The sequence below is a fragment of the Protobothrops mucrosquamatus genome, unplaced genomic scaffold (assembly GCF_001527695.2).
Source record: "Protobothrops mucrosquamatus isolate PMUCROS unplaced genomic scaffold, P.Mucros_1.0 scaffold3576, whole genome shotgun sequence".
Lineage (NCBI taxonomy): Eukaryota > Metazoa > Chordata > Lepidosauria > Squamata > Viperidae > Protobothrops > Protobothrops mucrosquamatus.
In genome coordinates, this window is record NW_015389541.1 from 1 (window position 1) to 26,785 (window position 26,785).

The window sequence follows — 26,785 nt, forward strand, 5'->3', positions numbered from 1 at the left end:
ACACAGGAGCTCTGAAGCAGAAAGGAACATACTACCACAGTCAAGTATCACTCTCTCAGCTCCTTGACTCAAAATATTAAAAGGCAGATTCTGCAGTAATGGAAAATAAGGGAAGGCTCAGCTCAGTCCAGTAGAAGGTATCTGGTTTAATGGCTAAGAAGAGCACAATACATTGGGAGGAGAGGACAGCAGCTTTGGGAATGGGATCTTCTGGGAGAAAGCTAGCAACTTCCTCAAGGGAGGAAGGGAAGGTGTAGCGTATTCCCTTTAAAGACTTTTTATCTTTTTCCATTGCAAAATTCCTTTACACAATGCCGAATTTTCCAGGAAAATACTTCGTAGTAGCTTTGGGGTTTATGATCTTTTTAGTTGAGTTGATAGCAGTGTATTCAATCTGGAAGCCTCCTGCTGTTACTGAAGCATCCGACAAAAATTTCAGTGTCATGACATTTCCTGGATTAAGAAAAAGAACGACCATGTATGCACAAGGGAGAATATTACTATTCCTTTTTGGTTTATACAAACAACGGAAGCAGAAAGCGCCACGATAGTGGTTCTCAACCTTTTCTTCACCATGAACCCCCTTTAAGTACCTTTTGTGACCACGGACCATGGCCATGGATCCTCAAGACAAGCTTTAAATCATAACATTTCTGCAAGCCTTTGTGGACCTCTGTGATGACATTGTGGCCCTCCCAGGGGTCTGTGGGTCACAGGTTGAGAACCACTGCTCTATGACATTCTTGCATTTAAAAGAAAGGTGTAGGTTTTTTTCTTCAGGAAAAAGATTTTCTTACAGATCTTTAATTAGTAGTTGGATAGGAGACCACCAGAAAATCACAGAGGTTGCATACTAGACCAAAAAGTTGAAAAAAACCCCGAAGAATGTTTATCTGACAAAATGATTAAATTTAGAAGTGGTGTCTTTCCTATCTCCAGTAGTGCTATATGGAGGACTACCAAACTGCTGCTGAAAACATCCAGATGACCATTAGAGGGCAACAGGAAGATATAGGAATGTTTGCTGCCATCTAGTGATCATTGTGGGTTTTGAAGAAGTAGGAACAGTATTGACACTATTGAATTTTAAAGTTGGAGAAGGCTTCTGAGAATACCATGGACAGCCAAGGAAATAAACAAATGGATCAATGAACAGATCAACCCAGAGACACAAATGACCAGCCTCCAATTACTTTGAATGCATTATGGGAACACCTATCTCTGGAGAAGGCTCTAATGCTGGGAAAGGTAGAAAGATAACAAAAGGATGACCAGCAGCAAGTTGGATGGATTCAGTTAATAGTAACAATGAATGTGGTGATGGAAGACCTGAAAGACTAGGTCAGGGATTGATCATCATGGAGAAAACCTACAATGACTTGATGGGCCATAATCAAGTGATCATTCAGCTTACTGCAACACAGATTTCGTGGCTTCTAGCTCTTTGAATCTGAGAGGGAAATGTTATATTGTAATTTCCTCTGTGGTCATTGTATTACCTGTGCTAATGACGCTCTCTGGTAGTTCATCTCCACAGTATCTGAAAAACATTACAACATAAGTTAGTCAAATAACAGTGACATATTTACTACTTTTTTCCCCCAAATCAAATGACAGATGAGGTTGGGGTGTTTGGGTGCATGCTTTGGATTTTGGAAGAGGTGGCTTTTTGTAAAGCAATGCTTGGCAGCTGTTTTGTGAATGGTCAGGTCCACCCAATAGCCATTTTGTGGGAAGGAATACAACGTATTTTCAAATGTGGCTGCCAGTTCCACAGAGTTAGCTCCCCTCACACAGGGAGGCCTTGATCCTTTAATGTTCAAGAAGTGGATCCATAAGGTATTTTCTCTTATTATTATTTTTCTCTTGAATATTTCACCACGCCCTCCTGAGAGATAAATTTTCCATTACTAGAAGTCTCAACATTATTTTTTAAAAGTGGAAGAACTTTGGTTAGGGGACAAGAGAGGGTGTTACCTCAAATTTTAGGCTTTTTTATTAGCATTTTAAAAGATGATATCACTTTTAACATGGCAGTCTAGGCCTCTTAACTTTGAGAAAGTTAAAATGTTTTTTTTCTCTTCAGCTAAGGCCATTTCTTTGGTATGTGAGAACTTGCTTTTTTCAGCAACTACACCAGGGATGTCAAACTGCCGGCCCATGGGCCAGATGCGTCATGCCAAAACCGCACCCACCCCATTGCCAGCAATGGAAAAAAAGTTGGGATATGTCGTGACACATCACGTGATGTTACGGGTTTGGCACCCCTGAACTACACAATAGAGTGCTGTATTTTAAAAGTCCTTGAATACATAAGCAAATTTTAAGCAAGATACAGTCCAGCTGGGAAAGAATAATGTAACCTATACATTTGCCACTTGCTGTATGTTGTCTAAAATCAGTGTTTTCTGTTGTTCAAGTCTCACATACAATCAATGTCTTTATTGTTTGATCACTTGAGTTCTGATGTATCACAGATAGTATACAAAGATTTGTATCTGTACCCTATTTAAAGACTTGACACACACACCCTTAATAAATGTGTTTTGCTTCATCTGAATTACTTGATTTGTGTTTTTGGCTGGGCAAAGAAACCCCTTTTCAAAGGTAAAAATCTCTCTCTCAGATTCAGGGATCAAGTTCTTATCAGCTCCAAGCTAAAGTCGGGATGTGTGCTATTAATTCCCCGAAGGTTGGATGTGCATGAGTTCTTTATATATATAAAAAATAAGGGTAGGATATAAGTAAAATAAAAATAAGTTTAACCTAAATGCTAAAGCTGCGCAAAGCATTTGAAAGAGATTATGTATGCTGTGCATTACTAGAACTAAGCATCTCTCATTGATGCTTTAAAGTAGCTGTGTCCTTTTCAAGGGCTGCATAGCATTCAAAAGCTCTCTGTGGTCATTGGCCCATGTGCATCAGAGATAATACATCCTGTGTGAGATCATTAGCAATGCATAGGCAGGCAGGGATCATTGGGAATTATGTCTTGAGTAGCCACACAAACATTAGACAAGACTGCTGCTTGAGCAGTTCGAAGAAAAGTGTTTTGTTTGCATTAACACACTTTACAAAATACTTTTTAAAATGCCTTGCACATCTGCTACTAAATCTTGCGATGAAGGATAGGAAAAATAGCTGGGTGGTGTTAATTTGTAAGAGTAAGAAAGTATGTTCTGAAGCATCTGTTCTCTAATTCCCTCCATCCATCTTTTATCTAGGTGTATATATTTAGCTCCTTAAGCAAAAGGAATGTCTGCAGGATGTAGTAAAAAAAAAAAATAGCACGGAGGCCAGGACAGTACAGTTGAAGCTCCCTCTTGTTTTTTATGAGACAGTTTAGTCTAGCGGTTAAAGTACCAGGCTAGAAATCAGAAGACTGAATTCTAGTCCCACTTTAGGCATGAAAACTACCTGGGTGACTTTGGTCAATTATGCCCAGCCCAGCCCATCTCACAGAGTGACTGTTGTGGGAAAAAATTGGAGGAAAGAGCATTAGGTATGTTTTCCACCTTGAGTTATTTAGAAAAATAATAAACATGGGATATAAATAAATGTATGTCGTATATAAACAAGAGGAATTTTGATTGTACCACTGGGATCCACCATCTTGACTTTTTTGATAATATGCTACAGGCATACCTTGAGAACTCTCTTAGTATGGAAAGGAAATGTTTTACTCGCACTGAACAATGTACTTTTTGAAACACATAACCATTTGTGTATTACATATCCGTACACATTTGTAACCAGATATATGTGAGAAAATGAGAGAAAAACAAAGCCTAGGTCCAGAATTTTTCAAATCCAACTTCTGGAGAAGCTAGAAACACAATCAGCAGGCTCAGTTACAGTACTTCGTGCCTGAAAAACACTCTTTGTGGGCAAAAATCCAAGGGCTCTCTCAGTAAAGTAGCTCCAAGCGCTACAAGGTATGTTTATCATAACGTGTCAAAATATATAAAAAATCACATTGGACTGAATCAGAAGCAGGTCCAACGGAATACATTCTGCTCCCCAGAGGATAAATCAGCAGCATGAAAAAATCCATAAGATGCCTGCATTCTCAAGAGAGCATTTAAATCAGTGGTGGCGAACCTTTTAGAGACCGAGTGCCCAAACTGCAATCCAAACCCCACTTATTTATCACCGAGTGCCAGGTGGGACATGGCCCACTGGGTGGGCGTGGCTGTGGTGGTCATGGCAGACTGGGTGGGTGTGGCCAAAGTGGGCGTGGTCACCTCGATGTTGCTTGTGGGGAGGGATGCCTGTGGGGGCCAGGCAGGGTTGGGGGAGATCCAGGGGATCTCTGGCAGGTGGGGCGGTGGGCAGGAGGCTCGTCCTGCGGGGTGAGGCGAGGTGAGGCAGAGAGGAGGTGCCATTGCCACGGGGCAAGGTGAGGCAGGGGCCAGGGCAGCTGCTGCTGGACACCATCGGCCCCCACACACAGACGCCAGCAAGCGTATGGGGGCCGACAGTGTCCATCAGCAGCCACAGCCTGCTGGCTCCTTGACCCGCACACTCTGGTCAGCTGGCTGACAGCTGAGGAGGTGATGCAGTGGTTCATGCCCAGGAAGAGGAGAGCATGCGAGGCCAGGAGGGACGGAACCAGGGGGCGAGGGAAACCAGCCGTGCCGGGATGCATCCGGCCACGTGGGACCTCAGGCAGCTGGTTGAAGAGGGAAGGTTGCCATCTCTGGGGCATAGCACGTGTGCCCACAAAGAGGGCTTTGAGTGCCGCCTCTGGCACGTGTGCCATAGGTTCGCCACCACTGATTTAAAGAAAGGAAAGTCATAAAGCAGTAATAGATTCAGTGTCTAAAGAGTTATCCCATCCCACCATGCCTGGCCAATCAAACAAGAGTCTAAAATCAATATCCATGAGCCTCAAATTGGCATTTCCTCCTGAGATGGCCCCAGGAGAAGGAACTCATTTCCCTTATTTTCCCCTTTCTGTTGGGGTGGGACATGAAATATTGGGGGGAAAGGCTTTCCACTAACGCTTGCTGAGATGAGGGAAGTGAACACAATTCCACAGAAGAAGATTAGTTAAGGCAAATATCTTTGGGTGTTTCAAACTTCCTCTGCTACAGTATAATACTCTGTCACTGTCATTCTGCATGGAGCTGGAAAATATTTAAAAAACAACAACGGGAGATTCCTATTGGAATCAGAAACACTTCTTAGTGAGACATAAGGGTAAAGGAACAAGTAGGGAAAATAGTTTGGAAAGAGGATAGAATCAGGACTGAGAGGAGATTGATTGGGATTGCAGCTTCCTCTAAGCAAGTGTCATGAGTTTGGAAGATGGTGAGGACTGGTGGGTTCCCCTGGGTAAGGGACAAAGGAGTGGGTTGGAAAAAGAAGGAAAAAGTGTGTGGCTATTAGCATTCCTTTGGCACTTATTAGCTGGGCTTGTACTTATATATGCTTATTAGCTTGGCTTCTGTGTGTGTAAACATGATACATAATCCTTTGAGACTGGGTGGAATTAAAAAAAAACCTTGGCCTTTTCTCTGATCCCTTCACCCAACCATTAGCAATTTGTACATCTTATATTATGAAAGATCTTGACATTTTACCTGCCCACAAAACCATTTACATCATCATAGCTGTCATATATTTCCAAGTAATCAGCCATGCAGGCGGTATCATCCTCAAGGTCAAAGTCAAGAAACTGGATTTTGATCCGTTGGCCGTAATTCACTCTTATGTGCCAATAACAGATTTGGTCATCTTCATATTCCTTTGGGTACCCGGGGGTTTTAAAAACATGTTTTGAAGCTGTGAAGATTCCACCACAATCTTTTCCTGAGAGAGGAATAACAAAATCACATGTCACTCTCCTCCCAGATGTCAAATTGTGTCTTTGCAGCCTTATAGCACATGGGTTTTTGGGGGCCAGTCTTCTACGGCTCATCTCTAACAATCCTGAAAGTGAATTTAAATCATATACGTTTTGTAAATCTGCATATTAAATTGATTGGATACATTGTTAGCCATCTTTCAACCAAATGGTCTTCTCCATGTAACTTACTATTCCCTAACAGTAGAACAAGCTCTTAAGACACTGCAGGTTGGCTACCTGCAGGTAACAGTTAATTCAGAAGCCAACAAAAATTATGAACACCTTCAGAAGAAATGAAAACATACTCATTATCTCTACCCAGGTCATTTTTCTATCATTCGTATGGCTGTCTAGTCTAACTTCTACTCCTTCACTCTAATTTATTCCCAGATCGTTTCCAAGCACCTAAAGGAAGCCCTCGACTTACAACAATTCATTTAGTGACTGTTCAAAAATTACAACAGCACTGAAAAAAGTGACTTATGACCATTTTTCACATTTTCACACGTTGCAGCGTCCCCATGGTATATGTGATCAAAATTCAGATGCTTGGCAACTGGTTCATATTTATGACACTGGCAGTATCCCAGGGTTATGTGATCACCTTTTGAAATCCTTCTGACAAGCAAAGTCAATGGAGAGGCCAGATTCACTTAACAACCATGTTATTAACTTAATAACTGCAGTGATTCACTTAACAACTATGCCAGGAAGGGTCATAAAACAGGGCAAAATTCACTTCACAAATGTCTTGCTTAGCAACATAAATTTTGGGCTTAATTGTGATCTATAAGTTGAAGTCTACCTGTATTCCTCAAATGAATAACTGAATAGCAGAAATATAAAAACCTGTGCACTTGATGTGCTTTTAGCAATTCCGCACCAATACACCTTCCAGATATTTACTAACAGAAGCAGGCCAATTCAATGCCTTTCTGCTGAATCTTAAGAAGGCGTATTTATGTAATTTATTTAAAGTATTTCTATAACCGTGCATCTTGTGTCAACTCTGGGCAACTTGCAACCAAGTTATGATCCCAGATGATTAAGAACCATCTTTTGATTCTCCAGGTCATCCAGGAAACAGATGGAAATAAAAAACAACTAGCGTATAGAAACTATTTTTACTAGAAAACAGACTAATATTCTGGCACTGAGTACATCACACATCAGTTCTTTTTGATTGGAATATGAGACAATGCAAAATGATTTGATGATGAACCTCTCAAGACACGGTTCCACCTGCAGTCTCGTTTTTAAGTTTCAACATCATTCACTAGTAATGGAAACCTACTTTTTTTTTTCTAAAATGGAAAGAACATAACTCACCAGCCAATGCAAACAACTGGGTTTAATTAAGCTTTTCATCACCCAAACAATACATTTGGGGAAAAAAAAATCAGACTTGCCTCTCAGAGGATATGGCCAAATAGGAAGGGAAGAGAGGTGGACTACATGCAATTTTATGAACAAGAGGCCTCTCCCATTTTCCTGACATCTGTGAGCATTTTCTGCGCTGAAAGGTTATTCAGTGCTTACATGGAGAAATCTCCATAACTTTTCATGTATGATGTATGGTTCTCTGCAGCACTTCTCAAAGAAGGCACAGTATTGTTGTGCACATTGTTCAGAAATATAAAATGTTGCATTTAGGAGAAAGAAAGAAAGAAAGAAAGAAAGAAAGAAAGAAAGAAAGAAAGAAAGAAAGAAAGAAAGAGGGAGGGTGGAAGGAAGGAAGGAAGGAAGGAAGGAAGAAGGGAAAGAAAGAAAAAGAAAGAAGGAAGGAAGGAAGGAAAAGAAAGAAAGAAAGACAAAGAAAGGAAGAAAGGAAAGAAAGAGAGAGAGAGAAAGGAGGAAAGAACAGAAACCAGTGTAGTTTCTAATATTAATTTCAATTCAATTCAATTTATTTGATTTATATACCGCCCTTCTCCCTTGCGGGACTCAGGGCGGTGAACAGGCACATTAATAAAACAGCGATACCATAATATTTAAAAATATTAAAAACTAATTAATTAAATTATTATTTATTAGACTATTATGGTATATAACATAGCATGGAAAATTCTATTTCCATTAAAAAAGATTCAAAACACAATTGTTTATCAAAAAGGTGAATGTGTACATTAATTAAACAGGGCTATACTATACTTCCGTGTTGGAAGCACTGAAGTGTTTCCGTGATAAAGGAATCAACTAGTGACATCACCGTTGCCCAGGGGAGGCCCAGTTGGCTCCTTTTGTGTCTCCATTAAATTGTCCACTGAAGTAGCACCCGTCTATCTACCTGTGGTCACCTGCTTTCGAACTGCTGAGTTGACAGGAGCTGGAGCGAGTGATGGGAGCTCACCTTGTCATGGGGCAGCAATGGGTCTCAAATGCGAGCCTGCGGATCATTAGACCAGCGTCCTAGCCACACGAGCCACTGTGCTCCCTAATTAAACAGGGCTGTGGCATTTCACATTTGCTTCTAAGCTTTGGAGTATACATAAGAGTTATTTTCTGAAATAACTTTCAAAATTGAAGCCAAAGTATTGCAGATCTCTACAGACAAGTAATAATGAAAGCCCCCCCCCCCCAATTGAAGATCCTTGCTACTAGAATAGAAGCATATTCTCTATATTATCCAGTTTAAAAGTTAAAGGTTTGTTTGTCAGTTGTGTCCGACTCTAAGGCATGGTACTCATCTCCATTTCTTGGCCAAGGGAGCCAGCGTTGTCCAAAGACAATTTCCGTGGTCATGTCACCAGCGTGGCTGTATGCCAAAGGTGCACGAAATGCTGTCACCTTCCCACCAAAGTGGTGCCTATTAATCTACTCACATTTGCGTGCTTTTAAACTACTAGGTGGGCAGGAACTGGGGCAAGGAACGGGAGCTCACCCCGTTGCCTGGGTCTTGAACCCGGGTTGTCAGTTCTCCAGCTGACAAGTTCAGGGTCTTTAACCACTGAGACTAAAATCCCACTTGCAACGATTCCTTTCCATAATAGGTTTAGAAATTATTCTGAGTCATAATATGAGTTGTTTCTGTAGTTTTGTCTTTAATGTATAGACTCAACAGTTATTTGTGGCGTAATGTTAAGCGTGAAGTGGGCTATTAAGTCTTGTTTACCAACCACAGATAAACCAAAGCACGGCTTGGTGTGACATGTGAATTAACCCCTTTTGAACTTAATAGTTTTAAGAGTATTTCACAGAATGAGAAAGTCTCTCCCCTGAGCATGTCCTGCTTTTGAATTACATCTCCACAAGTATCCTAGAGTAACCTCTAACTTCTGGCAACTCAAGTCAAGGCCGAATGTCACAACCAATTAACACTGACAAGCAGAGAGGCCCTCAGGCCCACTTGGTAGGCTAGCCAGATGGAATGGGTAGGACTTTTCCAAACAGCAACCACTGGGGCACAGCAATAGCTTAAGAACTGGTTCTGCTGCCAGCAGAAAGTGGACTTGGCAGAAACAAGGTTGTATGCTGTGACATGGCTGGACACTGGAGCCTATCCTGAGGACTAGCCCTGTCTTCACTTGCAGCTGTTTTTCTTACAGTTTCTTCTCCAGAAAGACTCTGGCAAGCAAAAGAATGTTCACAAAGATTTAAACTTATATTTGTAAGAGTTGTAAACTTAACGACAGAAACAAAAGGAGTTGGTTGAAGATGCAGATTCTATTGGAATAAGGAATCTAATTTGTTTATGAGCGTTAAATCCTGTTTTCTGCGTGTTTTAGTGGAGTGGCTTTTGGCAAGTCACTTTGTGTTGGAATACAAGCACAGTATAATTAGGCACAGTATGGGGCTGCTGCTCAGAATGATGTCGAATGCCTAGTTGTTGTCTTTTCCATCTCTCCTGTAGTATGTTGAATCTCTTAGCATGTGATACATTGTGACAGTACATATTTCCCTGTTACTTTGGAAGAACATTCAGTCTTCTAGGGCATTTCACCAGAAGTCTTAACTAGGCCATTCAGTGCTACCTACTTGTTCAGCAAGAGGTTCTGCTAGCCGGCACAGGACAAGTTCTTATTCTCATGCTCCATATTTCATATGAAACAAGTTGTCACACAAAATGATGTTTTTCAAACAGGCAGGATGTCTCTTAGAAATGCTGTAGTGCAGGGATGGCAAACCTTTTGGGTTGGTGTGTCAAACTTTTGGAAAATGCCTAACTTGGCTCTGCTGGTATGTCGCTCTCCCACCACAAACAAAAGAAAATAATTGTTTACATCAGGGGTCTTCAAACTTGGCCACTTTAAGACTTGTGGACTTCAACTCCCAGAATTCCTTAGCCAGCCAGGGCTGGCTGAGGAATTCTGGGAGTTGAGGTCCACAAGTCTTAAAGTAGCCAAGTTTGAAGACCCCTGCTTTACATATTGATTTATTTTTTTTAAAAAAAGAAATACATTTCAATCGTGTGTAATCCCCAGAATCTGCCCTACACTGCTTACCTTCAGGCAGAGTTCTTTTTTTGTTGACAGGACCCTGCGGCCTACTTGAGGCAGCTCTGGGCCACAGGAGCCCTTTGTTCTTGGAGGGGCTTTGGAGAATGCTCTCCTGCAGCCTCCGAAAACTGTATGAAAGCACACCCCATTCAGTGTGATTTTTGGAGGTTCTAGAGACTGCGCAAGAGACGGGTCCAGAAGCTATACAAAAATGTAGCCTATTCTCAGACTGCCTCTGAAAATTGTATGAGAATAAGGCTTGCTTTTGAGAATAGTTGTGGGTGTTGGTGACTACTAGCCCAAAATGTCATGGTGTACCCCTTTTTTACATGGTTCACCAACACTGCTCTAGTAGATCCTGCATTGAGCAGGGGGATGGTCCCTTAAAGTCCCTTCCAAATCTAGGATTCAATTATATGTTAGTTACTCTTCTAATATGAAGATTTCTGCATTACTGCCCACCTTGTGAGTAGACATTGCTAATACAATTATTATCACTGGCTATACCTTCTACATTTCTCTTCTTGTAATGTGATCATTTAAAATTGCCAAGATAATTTTATACTTTTTTCTTCAACCGTGAAAAATTATACAATTCTAAATTAAGATATGTTCATGCAGCTGATGAAATGGGTTTTAGCCTACAAAAGTTTTTGCTAACATTTAGCGTACGTTATTCTATAAGAGGCCATAGCGGTTAAATCCAGGTACTTTTGCAAAGGTACTATAGCCTTAAGTCTAAACAGCTGTAAGAAATATATTTAATGCTCACGTACCATTAGGATTATAGCAATAGGCATCCCACTTCTCAGTTTTGTTGAGCCGAAATCCATAATCTACAATCCCTGTCTTCCCAAAGCCGCAGTTGCTTCCTGGTTTGACAATAGGATATCCGACTCTTCCCTTAGATAACCAGCCAGCAGCACACATATGGAAGCCTGAGGGATGAAAGGCAAATGTCACACAAGTCAAGTGTTGGCTAAGAGGGGATGCTGAACTTCAGATTCACAGCTTCTTGTACTCATTACCACCGTACAATAGAGTCCCAGTTATTTAAAACTGAATTAGGGTTTGCTAGCAAAACAGTTTCCATCCCAGACACATAGAAATGTATATGCCTGGTTCATATTATTTCAATTGTGGCATCTTTGCCTTTTACCACAAAAAGAACCATTTCACTTTATACAATTAAGACTTATGGGAGGCATAGGCTAAGTAAATTGTAGTCCTGAGCATCTTTATTGAAAAATGCCTGATTAATATAAAACATTACACTACTGTAGTCTTGGTGAGTTAATTTCTATTCTACCCAGAATGCAAATCTATTTGCCACAACACCATCCACTCTAGAATACACACATTTCAGATCATGTACATTTATTCCTTATAAAGGTGAAGGTCTCCCCTTTTCAGTCGCATCCGACTCTAGGGGGCGCTGCTCATCTCTAGTTCCTAGCTGAGGGAGCTAGCGTAGTCCGAAGACAACTAAGATATTTTATAATAGTTTAAACACATCTATGTCATTCATTATGTACTTTAATTCTGAAAAAATATAAACCTTTGTTTATACTTTTCTCCTCTGCTGAAATATCTTTGACTTGCCCTATTCTGAATTTTCTGTTCAACAAATGAGGCTGTACATATTTTACTTGATAATATAGTTAGCTCAAGCCACATATTGTTAGTGTTGGTCACTGGTTTACACCATGTATATGAATGCACTTTATTTGGGTGTAAGTTCCACCAGAATTAACTGTGTTGTACTGCTTGTATGGATATTTAAAATGTATCTGTCCAGCGTATGATCAGCTCAAGACCAAATGGATGTCTATTCTAGCACACAGAGTTCTCAGAATATTGTCCTTTGTGCTGCTTATAATTTACTTTTCGAAACAGTTTCAGCAACAAGGGCAGGTCTTTTAACAAAACAAAATCAAAAGCCCATGATGGACAGACATCACAAAGTTTGCTAACCACTAGATGGCCAGAAGGGGTTGGAGTTTTGGGTGCTTCCATCTAGTGATTGACCAAATTTATGCAGCCCAGATATGGAATGACTAACAAATACATTCAAGTCTTATTATCCCTTATAGTGCTTGTCCTAATGGATTACACTCTCTAGTGACATCCACTACACCATTATACCTATTTTTCTTGCAGCCTCCAATTGCTTGAATGTTGCTAAGTGTCCTCCTTCATATTTACACACTGATTTTGCCTCATCATAAGTCAGCTGGTATTTCCCAGACCGTCCTTCTCTGTGATACACTCCGGCTGCTCGTTCTGTTAATTCAAAGAAAAAGTTGCAATGGAGGTTAAAACAGGAAAGTTTTGGCATAATGACTACCATATTGGAAAAATAAAGCAGGGAGATTTCTCCTCTTGGATTTTTTAAAACTTTGTTGAGTTCCTTTCAGAAGAACTGAATGAATGAGGAAGAAGTAACCTCATTAAAACCAGAGAAAAATTCTATATCTGTTCCAGGCCTGGAATTGGTTAGCACTGGGACCTCCAATGTAATTCCTGGCAACACCAATTTGTTCCTTGGTATCCCTCAAGTTTTCTGGGGTTTTTTGCATTAAAAATATTTTTTTTAATTTTAAAAAAGAAAGGAAAAGCTGTCTGAGATGCTGAAAAGCATAGGCATAGCCTCCAGAGCATCTGTACTGCGAAGAACACTTTTCGGCCCAAATCAAACTTAATTATAAAAGTAGCATTTAAAAAAATGGCTGGCTCTATTCCACTATTTTGTTGGATATGTGGCTGCCTGCCTAGAAAAAGGGCAAAAGTGGGGAGAAGTTGTAGGGACCATCCTGGTACTGTAAATAAATCAGTGTTTGGAAAAGTTTAAGTCCTAATCACTATGTACCTTTTTTCATTTGTAATGCCTGAGAGATCTGTTTTAAGAGTGTACTTTCAATAAGTCCTAAATTTTCAAAATTTCAATGCCCATTGTAGGCAGTCAGCACCCCCTCCCCCCAAGAATGAAATATTTTGGGGGAATATTAAAAAGGCAGAATAAAATATTTTCCCTAAAGGAGAAATGGAGAAGAAGAAAAATCTTAACAAAGACAGAAGCCCCAGTCTCTCTGCCCCAGGCAGAAACTGAGCAGGCCAGCTTTTAGAAATGCAGATTTGGTAATCCATGCTGGAAGACTGGGGGCAGGAAGGCTGGATCTGAGGGGATTAGAAAAACAAAGACTCCAAGGGCAGGACATAACCTAGGACATAATAGGATTAACCCACCACCATTAGAATACCAAAAGGGCATACTCAAGCTCAGGCTAGAATAGGCACCTCAAATAAAAGCCCAAGAAGGTATAAAAACCCACCCACTCTCAACTTGTTTGTCAGCTGTCCCAGAACCACATGCTGCTCTTGGTTCTGTTCATCAATAAACTGGAACCTTCTTTCCTAAGCAGCTTCCATTTTTATTTCCATTTATTTCCATTTTATTTACTCCTAGCTTGAAACTGGACCTGATGGCTTTTCTTTCAACACCATCAACCTGATGACCCATCAAACCCAAAAGTTCTGGGACCTCTGTATTAACAGATGTAGTAACATTTCCTACAATCAATAAAGTCTTAGATTCCATCCTCTACCCCTTTGTCTCCTTTTGCCTCTGACACTACAACAACGGAGATAAGGATTATGGAGGTACCACAATAGTGGCGAGCCAAGGTGAAAGCTGCCTGTTCCTGTACTGTAAAACCTACAATATTCTCTTCAGGAATCATAGGATGGGTGTCCAAGTGTATTTAGAGCAGAGGTCCTCAACCTTGGCAACTTTAAGATTTGTGGACTTCAACTCCCAGGATTCCTCAGCCAGCAAAGCAAAGCTGGCTGAGGAATCCTGGGAGTTGAAGTCCACAAGTCTTAAAGTTGCCAAGGTTGAGGACTTCTGATTTAGAGTAAGACAGCAGAAAAAAATCTGTTTGTCCATATGCTAAAGATGGTGTTTTGCTGGCCTTTGGCTGTCAGAAAGTGATCTGATTTAATTTGAAGAATAGCATTAAAGTGTTAGTAAGCCTTAAGTGAAAAACTGGTTGTGTTTCAAGAACATATTTTCCCAAATCAAGATTGGAAGATGGGGCTTTTGTTTGTTTGTTCGTTCTAACATAGGCAAGGAGAACTCACAGCATCCCCACATGGCCATATTAGGAACATTCAAGTGGTGCAGAAATGATGTAATAAAAATAATAGTTGTTATTACAAAATTATAATTATGTAACACGAATTATATAATATATATATATATATATTAAAAACACATAAATTCATATGCCACCCGACTTCCAGTGGCACCAGGCAGTAACCACGTAAAGCACAATTAAGAATGCATGGAGTGACAATGTAGGTGAGAACTCCTCCGGAGCCCCGGGCTTCTCCGCGATCCAGGACGTCTTCGCCGTAGCGAAGCTAGAAGCCGCCGCCACCGCTGCAACTTAAAGTTAACTGTGAGTTTGCCTTGTAAGCAGACGAACCGACCCTGGAAGTTTGCTTTCTATTTTTGGACTATACTCTAACTTGGATAATACGTTCTCTCCCCGTACGTGTGTTGGAATGAGGAAAAGTGAATTTAAAATGGCGATGGATTGATACTTTTCAGCAAGAAGTGAAAGTGATTTCCGGTTTGAAACTTTTGTTACTTTGAATCTGCGTATTATTCGTTTAGGCTGAACTGCTTAAATTTACTGCTAACATGGCCCTGAGAAAAATTGTGCCTTTAACTTTGAGACCGATTACATCCCTGATGTCTGAGACATCTCAACTAACTTCTGAAACTTTCCACTTGTCACCCTCGTTATCTTCTTCACTTCTACCGCCCCTTGCCAGAGAGCTGCAGAACTTGGTGTCCGCAATGACTGAGATGTTTCAATCGTTTGATGTTAAATTTCAAAACAGATGTGATCAAGTGATGCAACAACAACAGGACTTATTACAACAACAAGATTTATTACAGAAACAGGAGGATTTTTGCTTGAACGCCACAACTGCTTTTCAAGATTTGGTTGAACAAGTGGATGTGGTGGTAGTGGATGAAAGCTATTCATACCCTGAAGGGGCCATATTAGAATCTTATATTGATTGTCTAAAAACGAATAAAATTGTGGAACAAGGAATAATAGAAGAGGGACTGAGTAATCTTGAACAGGCTTTTATATATCAAGACATACAATTTGAAGAGTCAGAGATATTATGTTTACAATCTAATTGTGAATTTATATTGGGAGTAAATGTGGAAACCATTAAGCCAATTAATTTCATACAAAGTTATGATCAACAACTAATTGTATTTGACTCACTTCAATTGTTAAAAACAACAAAGATTGACATCCAGATCAATATTCAGACGATATTGGTAGAAAGGGAAGAAAATTTTGCTCAGTTTGAAGTGATTAGAAAGTTTTGTAACCAAATCTTGAGGTTTGATAATCGAAACGCTTTAACATGGGAATTAACTTGGTATAGAAAGAAAGCTAGAGTCAGATATAAACATGATATTAAATGTTATCTGATGGGTTAAAAAGGTCTTTAAGGATGAAGGAAGACTATTATAAATATGATAATTATGCTGTAATAACTGAATTTGTTTGACTTAACTATGAATGGATGGGAATTTAGGTCCTAAAGGTTTTTTTTTTCTTTTCTTTGAATGATATTTAAGTAACTGAAGTTGCAAACTTTATTAAGGGCTCAAAATGATTTTTTATAGGTGTAGTCTGATGAAATGATAGAATTTACTTGTTAAATTTATGGAAGATGGGAATTTTTTTCTTTTTTTTTCTCTCTTGTATAAGTAAGGGATGGTGTTAAAGTATCTTGCTGAAATCGTAAAGACTTTGGTGTATTTGAAGAATTAATTAAATGAATAATTTTTATTAATATGGAGGAGATGGATTGTTTAAGTTTAGAGTTTGGAGTTAGAGATATTAATATTTGTTTACTTATATTTGAATATTAGCCTAGGTTTGGTTTGGGAAGTCCGGGGGGATGGGATGTAACATTGTGTAATACTTGTGATGTCTTTTTTTTTTTATGATGAAAACAATAAAATTTTATATGGAAAAGAATGCATGGAGTGTTTTTGCTGCCTCAAGTTGAGTGACGAACTCAGTCTCCTTTTTTGCCGTCCTCACAGCTATCTCAAGAAAGCATCACAGAATTACAATAGTATGGATTTTCCCAAAACCAACAAAACAGTGTTGTGCTGTTTTGAATTTGGAATAACACAAAAATTATTGGATAAACTTTAAAATAGAACAATAAGCAAATAAAGGAAAACAAAGAAATTCTTTCTTAAAAAGAGAGGGAAAGGAAAGGCCACTACATGCATATGTAGTCCATTTTGTATCATTATTTGGTCCACTTAGCCTTGAGAGAGAATCAGCAAAAGCCATTATTCCAAAAACTAAGTTGACCAAACTGCTCTGTACGTATAATCGATGCTGCTTTCCTCTCTTCCTTTTCTGCCTTGAAGTAAATTACAATTGTCATTAGCTTTTGCCTGTCCTTTGCCTAAAATCCATTGAAAGATATGAAGCGTTCCTGAACAAGTGGGGAGTGAATAGGCCACACTATAAACTTCCCCACAGGTCTGAATTCTGTGAGTTATTACGGAAACTTGCCTGTTCACAAATGGCTATAGATAGCCAAAGATGACCAATTAACAGAAAGTAAACTTGTGAGGTAGCTTCCTTCCATCTTTTCTAAATGAGATGTACAAAATTTTACCCTGCACAAACAAGGAATTGTCTCCAGAATGACTCTAGAAATCATAGAATCATCCCCCCCCAAAAAAGGCAAGATTTGGCATGGTCCAAAAGGAAATGGAGCGTTCTACAATACTTTGAAACATTCTGTTCCTAAAATTTGATTAATTTTGCACATTATTTTTGCTTTTTTGCTATCTTTTTTGCTATCCTGCCATTCCAAGAGATTTACTATCAATTCCAATTATGGTTATTCTTTAATGCAGATAGGCATATTTGCAGTCAACTGGCCTGAAACCACTGAACACTTTTCTTTGCTGAGTTTTTATAATCTAGGAGCATTGTTGAAAATAAAAATAATGCTGCAGACTAATACTTTGCTTTATAACTGCCAAATTTCATTTACATTTTATTTACAATTAATGGTTTTTTAATGTTAAAAAAAGATAGAATGAAGCAGAGAGCCTGACAGGACTGAATGATTTTTAAAAGTGAAACCAAAGGCATTGTAAGTAAAATAGGCACTGATGGGGTGTGAACTATAAATATTTAGTATACGCTCCTATATTTTCCATAATGTTGAGATTACGGTATCCAGTGCTTTTTTTGTAAAAAAAAAAAAAAAAAGGTGCCAGAACTCACACACGTTATACAACCTGCCTTGCCTACCTTACAAGGTTCCATCCAAAAAAGGTGCCGGAACTCTGTTCTGGGCGTTCTATGACAAAAAAAGCCCTGACGGTATCACATCTTTGAATGACAGACCTATTCTATGAATGCTGTTCTGGAAAATTAAATGTACAATGGTAGAATACTAGGAATTTTGGACTTTGGAAGAATGAAACTCATCATTTTTATGGAACTAATAGAATTGAATTGTGTAGTTATTACAGAAATGTACATCAATAAATTAAATGTAACTAAAATGTAATGAATTAATGTCAGCTTAAATCAGCATTTTAAATTATAACAGCATTAAGATAACTTATGAATAGCCTACAAATAAGCACAGTCTACACAACAGTGCAGGATTGGCGAATCTTCTGTAAGGAGATGGATAATAAGGGTTTTAGTTTTTTTAAAATGCAAGCAAAATTTGTTTTATCGTATTTTCACACCCTTCCAGTTTGGCTAATAGATTGTCAGTGAATGCACTGCCTCATATGGTAATGCATTTAGATTTAGAGATTGAATCTCCCCTCTCTGTCCCACTCAAACAGTTGGGGCAGGGTTCTCTGTTTATTCCAAGATTATTCCATAACAGAAGCAATTTACTGGACTGATGTAATTTGGCTACTCACAGCATCAATCATGAGTAACTTTCCCAGGTTTGTTTGGAAAAACCCATCAATGACATATTGTTGGATCAACCCAAGAAATGATGTAATAGTTAGCATGAATTCGCTGAACTTGGATGGGTGGGTGGCTTCAAGGGGTAAATAGAGCTCCCTGGGCCCCCAGGCAATTTTTACAGATTCCTTCCCACCCACCCCTCCCATCTCACTACCTGCACCTTCAGGATGAGTAAACTCAGGCACTGAGCTTTATGAAGCTACAAAAATCAAGGGAGAACAGGAGAAAAGGAAGAGCAGAGTCACATAGCCTATTCTTGACTGAGGGGGAGACCATAGTGAGTGGTGTCTGAGGGGGGAACAAGAGGATTTAGAGTGATATAAACAGCATAGTGCATTGAAATACACACCCTACCTTTTTCCTACATGCATAAGGATGCTGCTGATCAGTTCTGCCTGTTTGTTATGGATGACAATTGTTTGTTTATTCTGGGTGATTTGCAGCATACCATAACCGAATGGAAAACAGAACAGACAAGACCAAGTAAACAAACAGCAACCTAGATTATACCTATCCTTCAAATCCTCTTAAATACAACTGTTTTTACAGCTTTGTGGAAGGATGATCTTGACAAGGCCCGATGTTCCTCTGGTGGAAGGATAGTTCAAAGCACTATGGTTACCATGGAAAAGCTTGCCTCTGGGCCCAAGCCTTCTAGATTTTTGAAGCCCAACTATGACATTTCTATTCTTTTTCTCCTTGTTCTTTCACAAATAGGCAAGAGAAGGACATCTGGAAGAGGAAGACAGTACCCAACAATAATTCCAGGGAAATTGCCAGGCCTTCGATGCCTTTGCCTCTAACACTGCTGCTGCAGCTAAAGCAGTGGCTGACTTGGGAGTAGCAGCAGCAATGGGGACTCCTCACTTGCTTCTCAATCCTTCTTGGAGATGTTCCATTAGATTTCCTGCTGAGGCCTCACACCTGGACTATCATGGCGGAACAATAGGTATAGCAGGAAAGAAATACAGAAAAAATCTATTTCTTTTGTTTTGCAATCTAGTGAGCATCTGAATTTCTGAAAGCCAGGAAAGCTTGTTAGACTTACCTTGCATGATCAGATTTTGTGGAAAGTGTGGGGCAAGAAATGGCCAGAATGGAAGCTTGGTAGAACTTCCTGCTTTACTGTATATTAAGCCTCTGAACAGCATTAAGGAACATGCAATGATCTGGGCATGTTACAAAAAATAGCTTAAAAATGGGAAAGTGAGCAAGTTAGCCCAGAGGCATCTGAAAGTTAGCCCAGAGGCAAAGTTAGCCCAGAGGCATCTGAAAGGCCCTACAGTTCTGTTATGAAAGATAAAGGAGAGACAGTTCTTATTTACAAGGCATAATCTTCTCTGGCGTCGTCCTACTTAAAAGCATTTTACACTAGGTCCTGGTCTCAGCAGAGGACTGACCAGTAATTGTACTGATGACTATTTATGCATTATGCTAGGCCATTTTTCATTTTAATCATGCCTTGTTGAATAAACCTCTTTGGCCAGATTTACATTTGCCAAGCCAAAATGAAACAAGTAGACGTTATGGCTTAATGCAAATGAACACAGTCTCTGGGTTATCTTCCCATCGTTTTGCTTCCTTTGTTTTCTTTTAGTGCTGTTACATATGCAGTCATATCAGGATTAATGCTTGTGTTTACTTCCCCGATAGTATACTTTTTATTTGGGATTTGGGAGAGCTATAACATTAACATAATTAAAGATAATAGCCAATTGAATATCATTTTTAAAAGTTACTTAGTTGTAACTTACATATTTATTGTTAAAAATACATTTTAAACTCAATTTTAACCAAGAATTAAAAATGCGCTTTAATCTCTACCACCGATACACATACAATAAAGGTAAGTCCAAAATCTTGATAAAGGCTATACATTTACTAAATCAACTCATAGTTTACAAAATAACATCCCGGCTATGGAATTGCCAAGAACGATTTATCAGACAAAATGGCTAAAGAGTCAGAGGAAGAGGGGACTGTGGCCATTCTTTAACTCAGGTAGAACAAAGAAAATGGAATGGAAATTTGGGATGGAAATTTGTTTGTTTACCTCAAGTACTTTTCCAAAGTTTTCTGGGAAGATGAAATAAGCAAATTGGTTCTGACCAGGTATAGAAAGAGATATTATACTGTATTGCTTTAAGGTCCATTTCTCTTGAGAGTTTATAATACTGTGAAAGGTGGAAAGAAAGCAGGTGATTAACAGTAAGCTGGATAGATTCATTTACAGTGGGTGCACTGTTGGAACACATTTTGACTTGAGGTGTCAAAATGTGGACAGATTATCCTGGAAAAGGTCTGTCTATATCAGGGGTGGGGAATGATGGCCCCTTAATGAATTGAGGACTTCAACTCCCAGAATTCCTGAACCAGCCATGCTGGCTCAGAAATTGTGGGAGCTAGTCCTCAAGTTATAAAGTGGCCATCATTCTCCACCTCTGGTCTATATGATCATTACAAGTCGATGTCAACTTGATGGCATCTAAAGAACGCTAACCTATTTCCACCCTTATCAAAATAAGTGTTTATGGTTACAAAGCTAGAGATAATTTTGGGTGCTGTACTAGAGGAAAAGAAGTGCAACAAACCAAATTAAGCTCTGTAGTAGTACCTAGAGATGTGAAAGCACACCCTCTCACAGAATGCAATGCGGAGAGCATGAGAGCTTGTTGTTGAATGAGTAAACCATTATTTTTACTTATTGCATAAAAAATAAATTAATTGTTGTTGGCCAATCTTCTGATGGCCTTATTAGGCCCTATTCTCTTAATATGGTTGTATGCCACCCAATGTCACTTTCTTCTGCAATGTGCGGCTATACAAACACGATAAATAAATTAATTAAAATGATTTCAGATTTTATTCTTTACTAACAACAATCCACTTTATACTTTTATAATTGTGTAGATATGGTGAAGCCTGCTACAGAGTGCTTTGTATCTGGGAGAGGGAGAATTGAAACTTCTGGTACCCCAAGCACAGAAAAAAAAAAGATCCCAGCTGGATATCATTAGAGTACTCAAAGCAATTTGAAGAAATCCTTCTCCCCGGGAGGCTTTGGGGGGGAAAAAAAAGATGTTTTCTAATGGGATGTGAAAATCCAAAGACCATTTGCACATATTTATGCTTCTATACTGTGAAAAGGCAATGAGCGGGATTAATACTTGGATTATGAGGTTCTCCTTCATGGCTGGCGCTTTGGAGAATAGCTTGACTCCCTCTTCTTTCTGGCAGCCCCTGAGATATTGGAACACTGCTATCATGTCCCCCCTCATCCTTCTCTTCATTAAACTAGACATACCCAATTCCAGCAACCGTTCCTTATATGCTTTAGCCTCCAGTCCCCTAATTATCTTTGTTGCTCTTCTCTGTACTCTTTCTATAGTCTCAACATCTTTTTTACATCGTGGTGACCAAAACTGGATGCAGTATTCCAAGTGTGGCCTTACCAAGGCATTGTAAAGTGGTATTAATACTTCACGTGATCTTGATTCTATCCTTTCTCTTCTCTTGATTTTGGGTAGTTCTTGCCAGCTAAGAAATGTAAGCATGGTTTATCTTTTCCCAAATACTGATGCAGATTGCTGAGAAAAGCTTGGGCTGGGTGCAGCTTGCAGGCCACAGGTCTAACACCACTGGTTTAGATGATATACTGTAGTTTGCTGGTTTAAAAGCACATGCTCCAGAGGGTGCAAAATGCATGTTCATTAATCAGGATATTTTTTTTTTGGTTATGTGTCACGTGAACATAATCAGGGTTAGGAAGATAAAAAATGATTATTTTTTGGCTTGAGGTGGAAGGGGCAATTTCCTCAAGCCTCAAAGGAAGGAAGATGTGAATGTATTAAATCCTGATATAACCTAATAATGCCTTCCTTTCCAATTACTCAAATCTGCATTTAAATTGTTTTAATTAAAACTGGTAATTCTGGTCTTTGCCCTCACATATGAGAAAATTACTGAAGGATTCCATTTCCTCTCATTATAGACCCCCAAAGAGTGCAGTGTTTAATTTGGAAATGCTCAACCCCAGGTCAATGCTTATCTTAAATTATTTTTTTCTTTCCTTCCTGCTGACACTCTATCTCTCCCTCTCCCCTTCCCCCTTGCCTCTGTATGTGGTTCAATGAATCCAGGAAGAATGAAAAACCGTGTTTACATTTGGCTAAAACATTTAAGGAAGAAAAAAAAAGATGTAGAATTGAGGTTTTCTATTCCCTTTTCTTTCTTTTTGAATAATTGTGACTTTAATTGCCCTCTGTAGAAATAGAAGTGATATTGTTTGGGCCATGTCAGATTTAAAATAACCTATTCCAGAGCTGCTATAGAGGTCTGCAAGGCTGTACGTGCAATGGAGGTTCTCTCACTTTTGGAAGTTACCGTTTATTTAGGCATTTCCGACATGGGTTTTTTTTTTCAATTTAAAAAGAAAGTTTCCACAGCAAGTGACTACAGTAGTAAAAATAAAATTAGAAGAAGAGGAAAGGAAAAAAACAAAAACAAAGAGGAGCACGTGGCCAGAGCATTCTGTCAAGACACAAAGATTATGAAGTTCTGGATAAGTTCTAGGCATGACCCATATCTAGCCAAGAACTATTTTCAATAGCAAGTATAAATGTGGCATGGGCAGCATGCATATCTGTATGAATTAACATATGGAAATGTTGTTGTAGGCATAACAGGCACATACCTTTTTTGTATTTATAATGCTCTTCATTGAACAGCTAGGTATCTGCTAAATAGAATTTAAAAATGTATTCTTTGTATGTGGGGAGGAAAAAGTGATGTCTATGATGCTTCATCTTCAGAGAAGATCACTAAATCTTTCACAAAATGAATTAATATCTCAAAAGATTTGTACAAGTAGTCCTCAACTTACCACACTTCTTTTAGTGACTGTTTAAAGTTACAATGGCACTGAAAAATGTGACTTATGACCATTTTTCACAGTTACGACCTTTGCAGCATCCCCGTGGTCATGTGATCAAAATTCAGATGCTTGGCAACTGGTTCATATTTATGACCGTTGCCATGTCCCAGGGTCACGTGATCCCCTTTTGCGACCTTCTGACAAGCAAAGTCAATGGGAAGCCAGGTTCACTTAACCAGGTTACTAACTTATCAACTGCAGTGATTCACTTAACAATTGTGGTAAGAAAGGTCATAAAATGGGGCAAAACCCACTTAACAAACATCTCACTTAACAACAGAAATTTTGGGCTCAATTCTGCTCGTAAATCGAGGACTACGTGCAGTTGCATGTGTCTCACTGAACTATTATGTTTTTCTCTCTATCCTTTTAAGAAGCAACTAAGCACCCAGTTAAACTGATCCTTCAACCCACTCTTTCCTCTGTGGCATAGGAGGTTCTCATAGTTCCTCCTCTCAAAAAACAAAACAAAAAACCCCTTTCCTACAAATATCTTTTTCTGCTTGCCTCTGCGACACTGGGTATTGATATTCTGTGTTGAACAAAGCTCTTAATGATGCTGAACATAGCCCACTATCATTGAAATAATAACTTTTGAAATAATGCTTCCATTCTGAACCAGCAAGGGAGTGGTTTAAAGGCAAAATTAAGTTATCTTGTGGAAATTTAGTGTACCTATCATGCCTCTTGCTTTGGCCCAGGATATTCTGCCCAAAACAAATAGTTTTGCTGAATTTTAGCCGTTTGCTTCAGAAGGGCTCTGGGCCAGCAACGTAGGCCTGGAAGAGTTGCAGATTTCCCCCATTCATTAAGTTATAAGCTGTGGTTTATGAATCACAGTGGCTGACTTCACAGAAGACACTAAACTGAAACCGAGCCAAACTCATTCTGAAATAACCAGGCCCCTGGATAAAATTATTTGGGACACATACAAATCTGCTTTATAGAGATAGACAGCTCATCCATCAAACCCAGTACGATTCTGATTAGCAAGAGTTACCTAAGATATGCTTCTTGAGGGTATTTCCTCAGACTAATATCTGTTCCAATGTTACTTCCCCCCCCCCAGCAGAAAACAACAACATCAAAGTTCCAGTATTTCTTCATCTTATATTGACAATGAGGAATTGGAAAGAGTCAGCAATTTTATCTGGGTTTTGAATTAGAGGGGGCCACTCCAGTGAATGGGCAATTATATTCCAGTAAGGTGAATAAATAAAAAGGTTTCCTACGATCTGTTTGCTTACACTGCCAGAATTGTTTTTTTTAAAAATTGGAAACAACGATGTCTGAACCAGAGATTTTAATGAAAAGTTTCAATTTACAATACGCTAAGGCTCTCTCCCCCAGTTACCGGTAGTTATCATATATCCTCTGCAGATCACAGAATCAACCTCTGAATCCATCACCTCTAGTTTACAAATCACTGTGTTTACAACACCAGGCTAAACCCAAACCAAACAAACCACATTTAGGCTTACCTGCTGCCCTTGAAGGATCTCAAAAACCTAAACAAGGTGAGTGGCTTAGTTAATACTTAGATAAGACACTCCCAGAAAAATCCCAAGGCTGTATATTAGATTGCAAATAGTGTACGGTATATCCTGGAGGCAGGCAATAGGCAACCATTTTTAAGCTGCTACTAAGTCACCAAGTGTTGAGCTTGACAGGAGGGAGATTTGACATGACTGTCCTTACGTTGTGGGAAATGTTTTTCTGGTTAAGGAGTATGTTTTTCTATTTTGTGGGAGCAAGGGCTGCCCGGAGAGGAACAGAAATGAGCGGACAGCTTTTCAGCTTTCGGCAAATTCAGTCAACATGCTATAGGATGAACAATGCTGAGAACTGTAGTAAGCTGTGGAGGGCCTCCAGCATTCTGATCCTGCTGCAATTCTGTACCTGGATCAGCAAAGCTCTGCTTCTCTGAAGCAGAGATGACTCCAGAATATTAAAATACAATGAGTGGAACACCACGACCAAAGAGGTAGGAAAGAGAAGAGATGGAGCAGAAGAAATAGTACTGCCTTCCCCATCTGGGGCCGTTCACATGGGGTGGATTGCAGTGTTCATCATCTACAACTGTTTAAGCCATGCTAGTTGGACATGATTGGAAGATGTTGCCAGGTTAGGAAATCTAAATTAATCAATGAAGAAAATGCAGTATAGGGAAGGACACGTAACTAGTTGGAAACTGTATTTTTAGGCAGCATTTCCAGGAATTATTTATGTTCAAAGGAAAGGCTGATATGTATCTTGCACAGCTGTTTCTCTTTAGGTCTCTTCTCTCCCCATACACATCTCTAGAGGTCTAGCTTTCAGTATAGCTCAAGCTTTCCGATAGCATTGCTCTCACAGCTCATGTTTCAGGGGCATTCCTTTTCTCTGCAAAAACTTATTTTAAAATGGAAAACAAAGAATATTAACTCCGTGCTGTTATTATTTAGTACAGATTTGTATCTTTAATGCAAGTTACATGAGAATGCAGAGGCTGATATAAGAAATGGTAGCTGTTTCTGAAGTTAAATGTTCATTAATGGAAGCACAAACAAAATTTTAAAAAAATCAATCAACTTACCTAACCAAATAGAATTGTGTAGAATTCCATCCTTGAATCCCCAGCTAGAACCTCTATCCCATAACAATGCAAAAAGAAAAGTTAAGGCAATCATCTTTTCAGTTAAATATTCTGTGCCTTCTGTTCAAGCAGCCTGGAAAACCACGGCTCACAGCTGCTTAGTTTGCTAGTGGAACATCTGGCTGGCAGAACTTAAATAGCGTTTTCATCTGTGAGGTCAGAACGCCTTCTCCAATTAAAGTGGTCACAGGATTGCTCACAATTAAAACTGATCCCTGGTTTTTTTGTGGCTGACTCATTTTCTGCTTCTCTTAAAGGAAAGTCTAAAGTCTGTCGTTGTAAATGTGCAGTTGTACAATTGCCAAAGCAAATGTCTAATTTTGACCTCTTTTCAAATATTCAGATAACTTTTAAGACTTTTCTGTATGGTCAAGCTGCCCCATACAATTTTGCTTTTGGCCAGGTGAATTGATTTCAAGATAATTTCTTTGGAGTTTCTAGCTATTCCAGCTCAGCAGTTATTACTGAGAAATGTTTGGAAAAGCTAGGGTTCAGAAAATTCTAATTGAAAATAAAACGAACAGCGGTATACACCGAAAAACAATAATAAATTAATAATCTTCTGTACTGCTTTCTGCTTGAATGAGGGCATGTAACGTAGAAGTCATGTAAATGGGATGAAACAATAATTTTTAATTATTATAAATGTTTTTAAATGATTTGTTATATCAAACTAATTAATAAAATAAAAGTTAAAGGCAAAAATATTTAAATACGTTACCTCAACATGAATAAACCTGATAAAAAAGTAATAGGCAAAATAGACTTGGAAAATTATGTGATGAACAGAGCAAGTCCTAAAAAAGGACACTCTTTATCAAAAACTTCTTCCTTGTCCTTTTGTAAAAGACTTACTTCTAA

At 39.1% G+C, this 26,785-nt stretch overlaps 1 protein-coding gene across 1 annotated transcript; it reads right to left on the minus strand.

The window, feature by feature from the left end:
• Nucleotides 1-8: 8 nt before the first annotated feature.
• TNFAIP6 (TNF alpha induced protein 6) lies at nucleotides 9-26,018 on the minus strand. The gene is made up of 6 exons (XM_015827254.1): nucleotides 25,865-26,018; nucleotides 12,433-12,570; nucleotides 11,064-11,225; nucleotides 5,586-5,814; nucleotides 1,500-1,540; nucleotides 9-453 (listed from the first exon to the last, which is right to left on the minus strand). The coding sequence occupies exons 1-6, from the start codon at nucleotides 25,956-25,958 to the stop codon at nucleotides 305-307; spliced, it is 813 nt and encodes a 270-aa protein (XP_015682740.1). The 5' UTR covers nucleotides 25,959-26,018; the 3' UTR covers nucleotides 9-304.
• Between the last annotated feature and the right edge of the window lie 767 nt (nucleotides 26,019-26,785).

Bases quoted from the DNA above. Each gene is read 5' to 3' on its own strand.
- TNFAIP6 (XM_015827254.1), bottom strand. From the start codon at position 25,958: ATGATTGCCTTAACTTTTCTTTTTGCATTGTTATGGGATAGAGGTTCT. The intron at 5,815-11,063 runs GTACGTGAGCAT...TTCCTCTCTCAG, and splicing joins CTATTGCTATAATCCTAATG to GAAAAGATTGTGGTGGAATC. The intron at 454-1,499 runs GTAATACAATGA...TTCTTAATCCAG, and splicing joins AGAGAGCGTCATTAGCACAG to GAAATGTCATGACACTGAAA.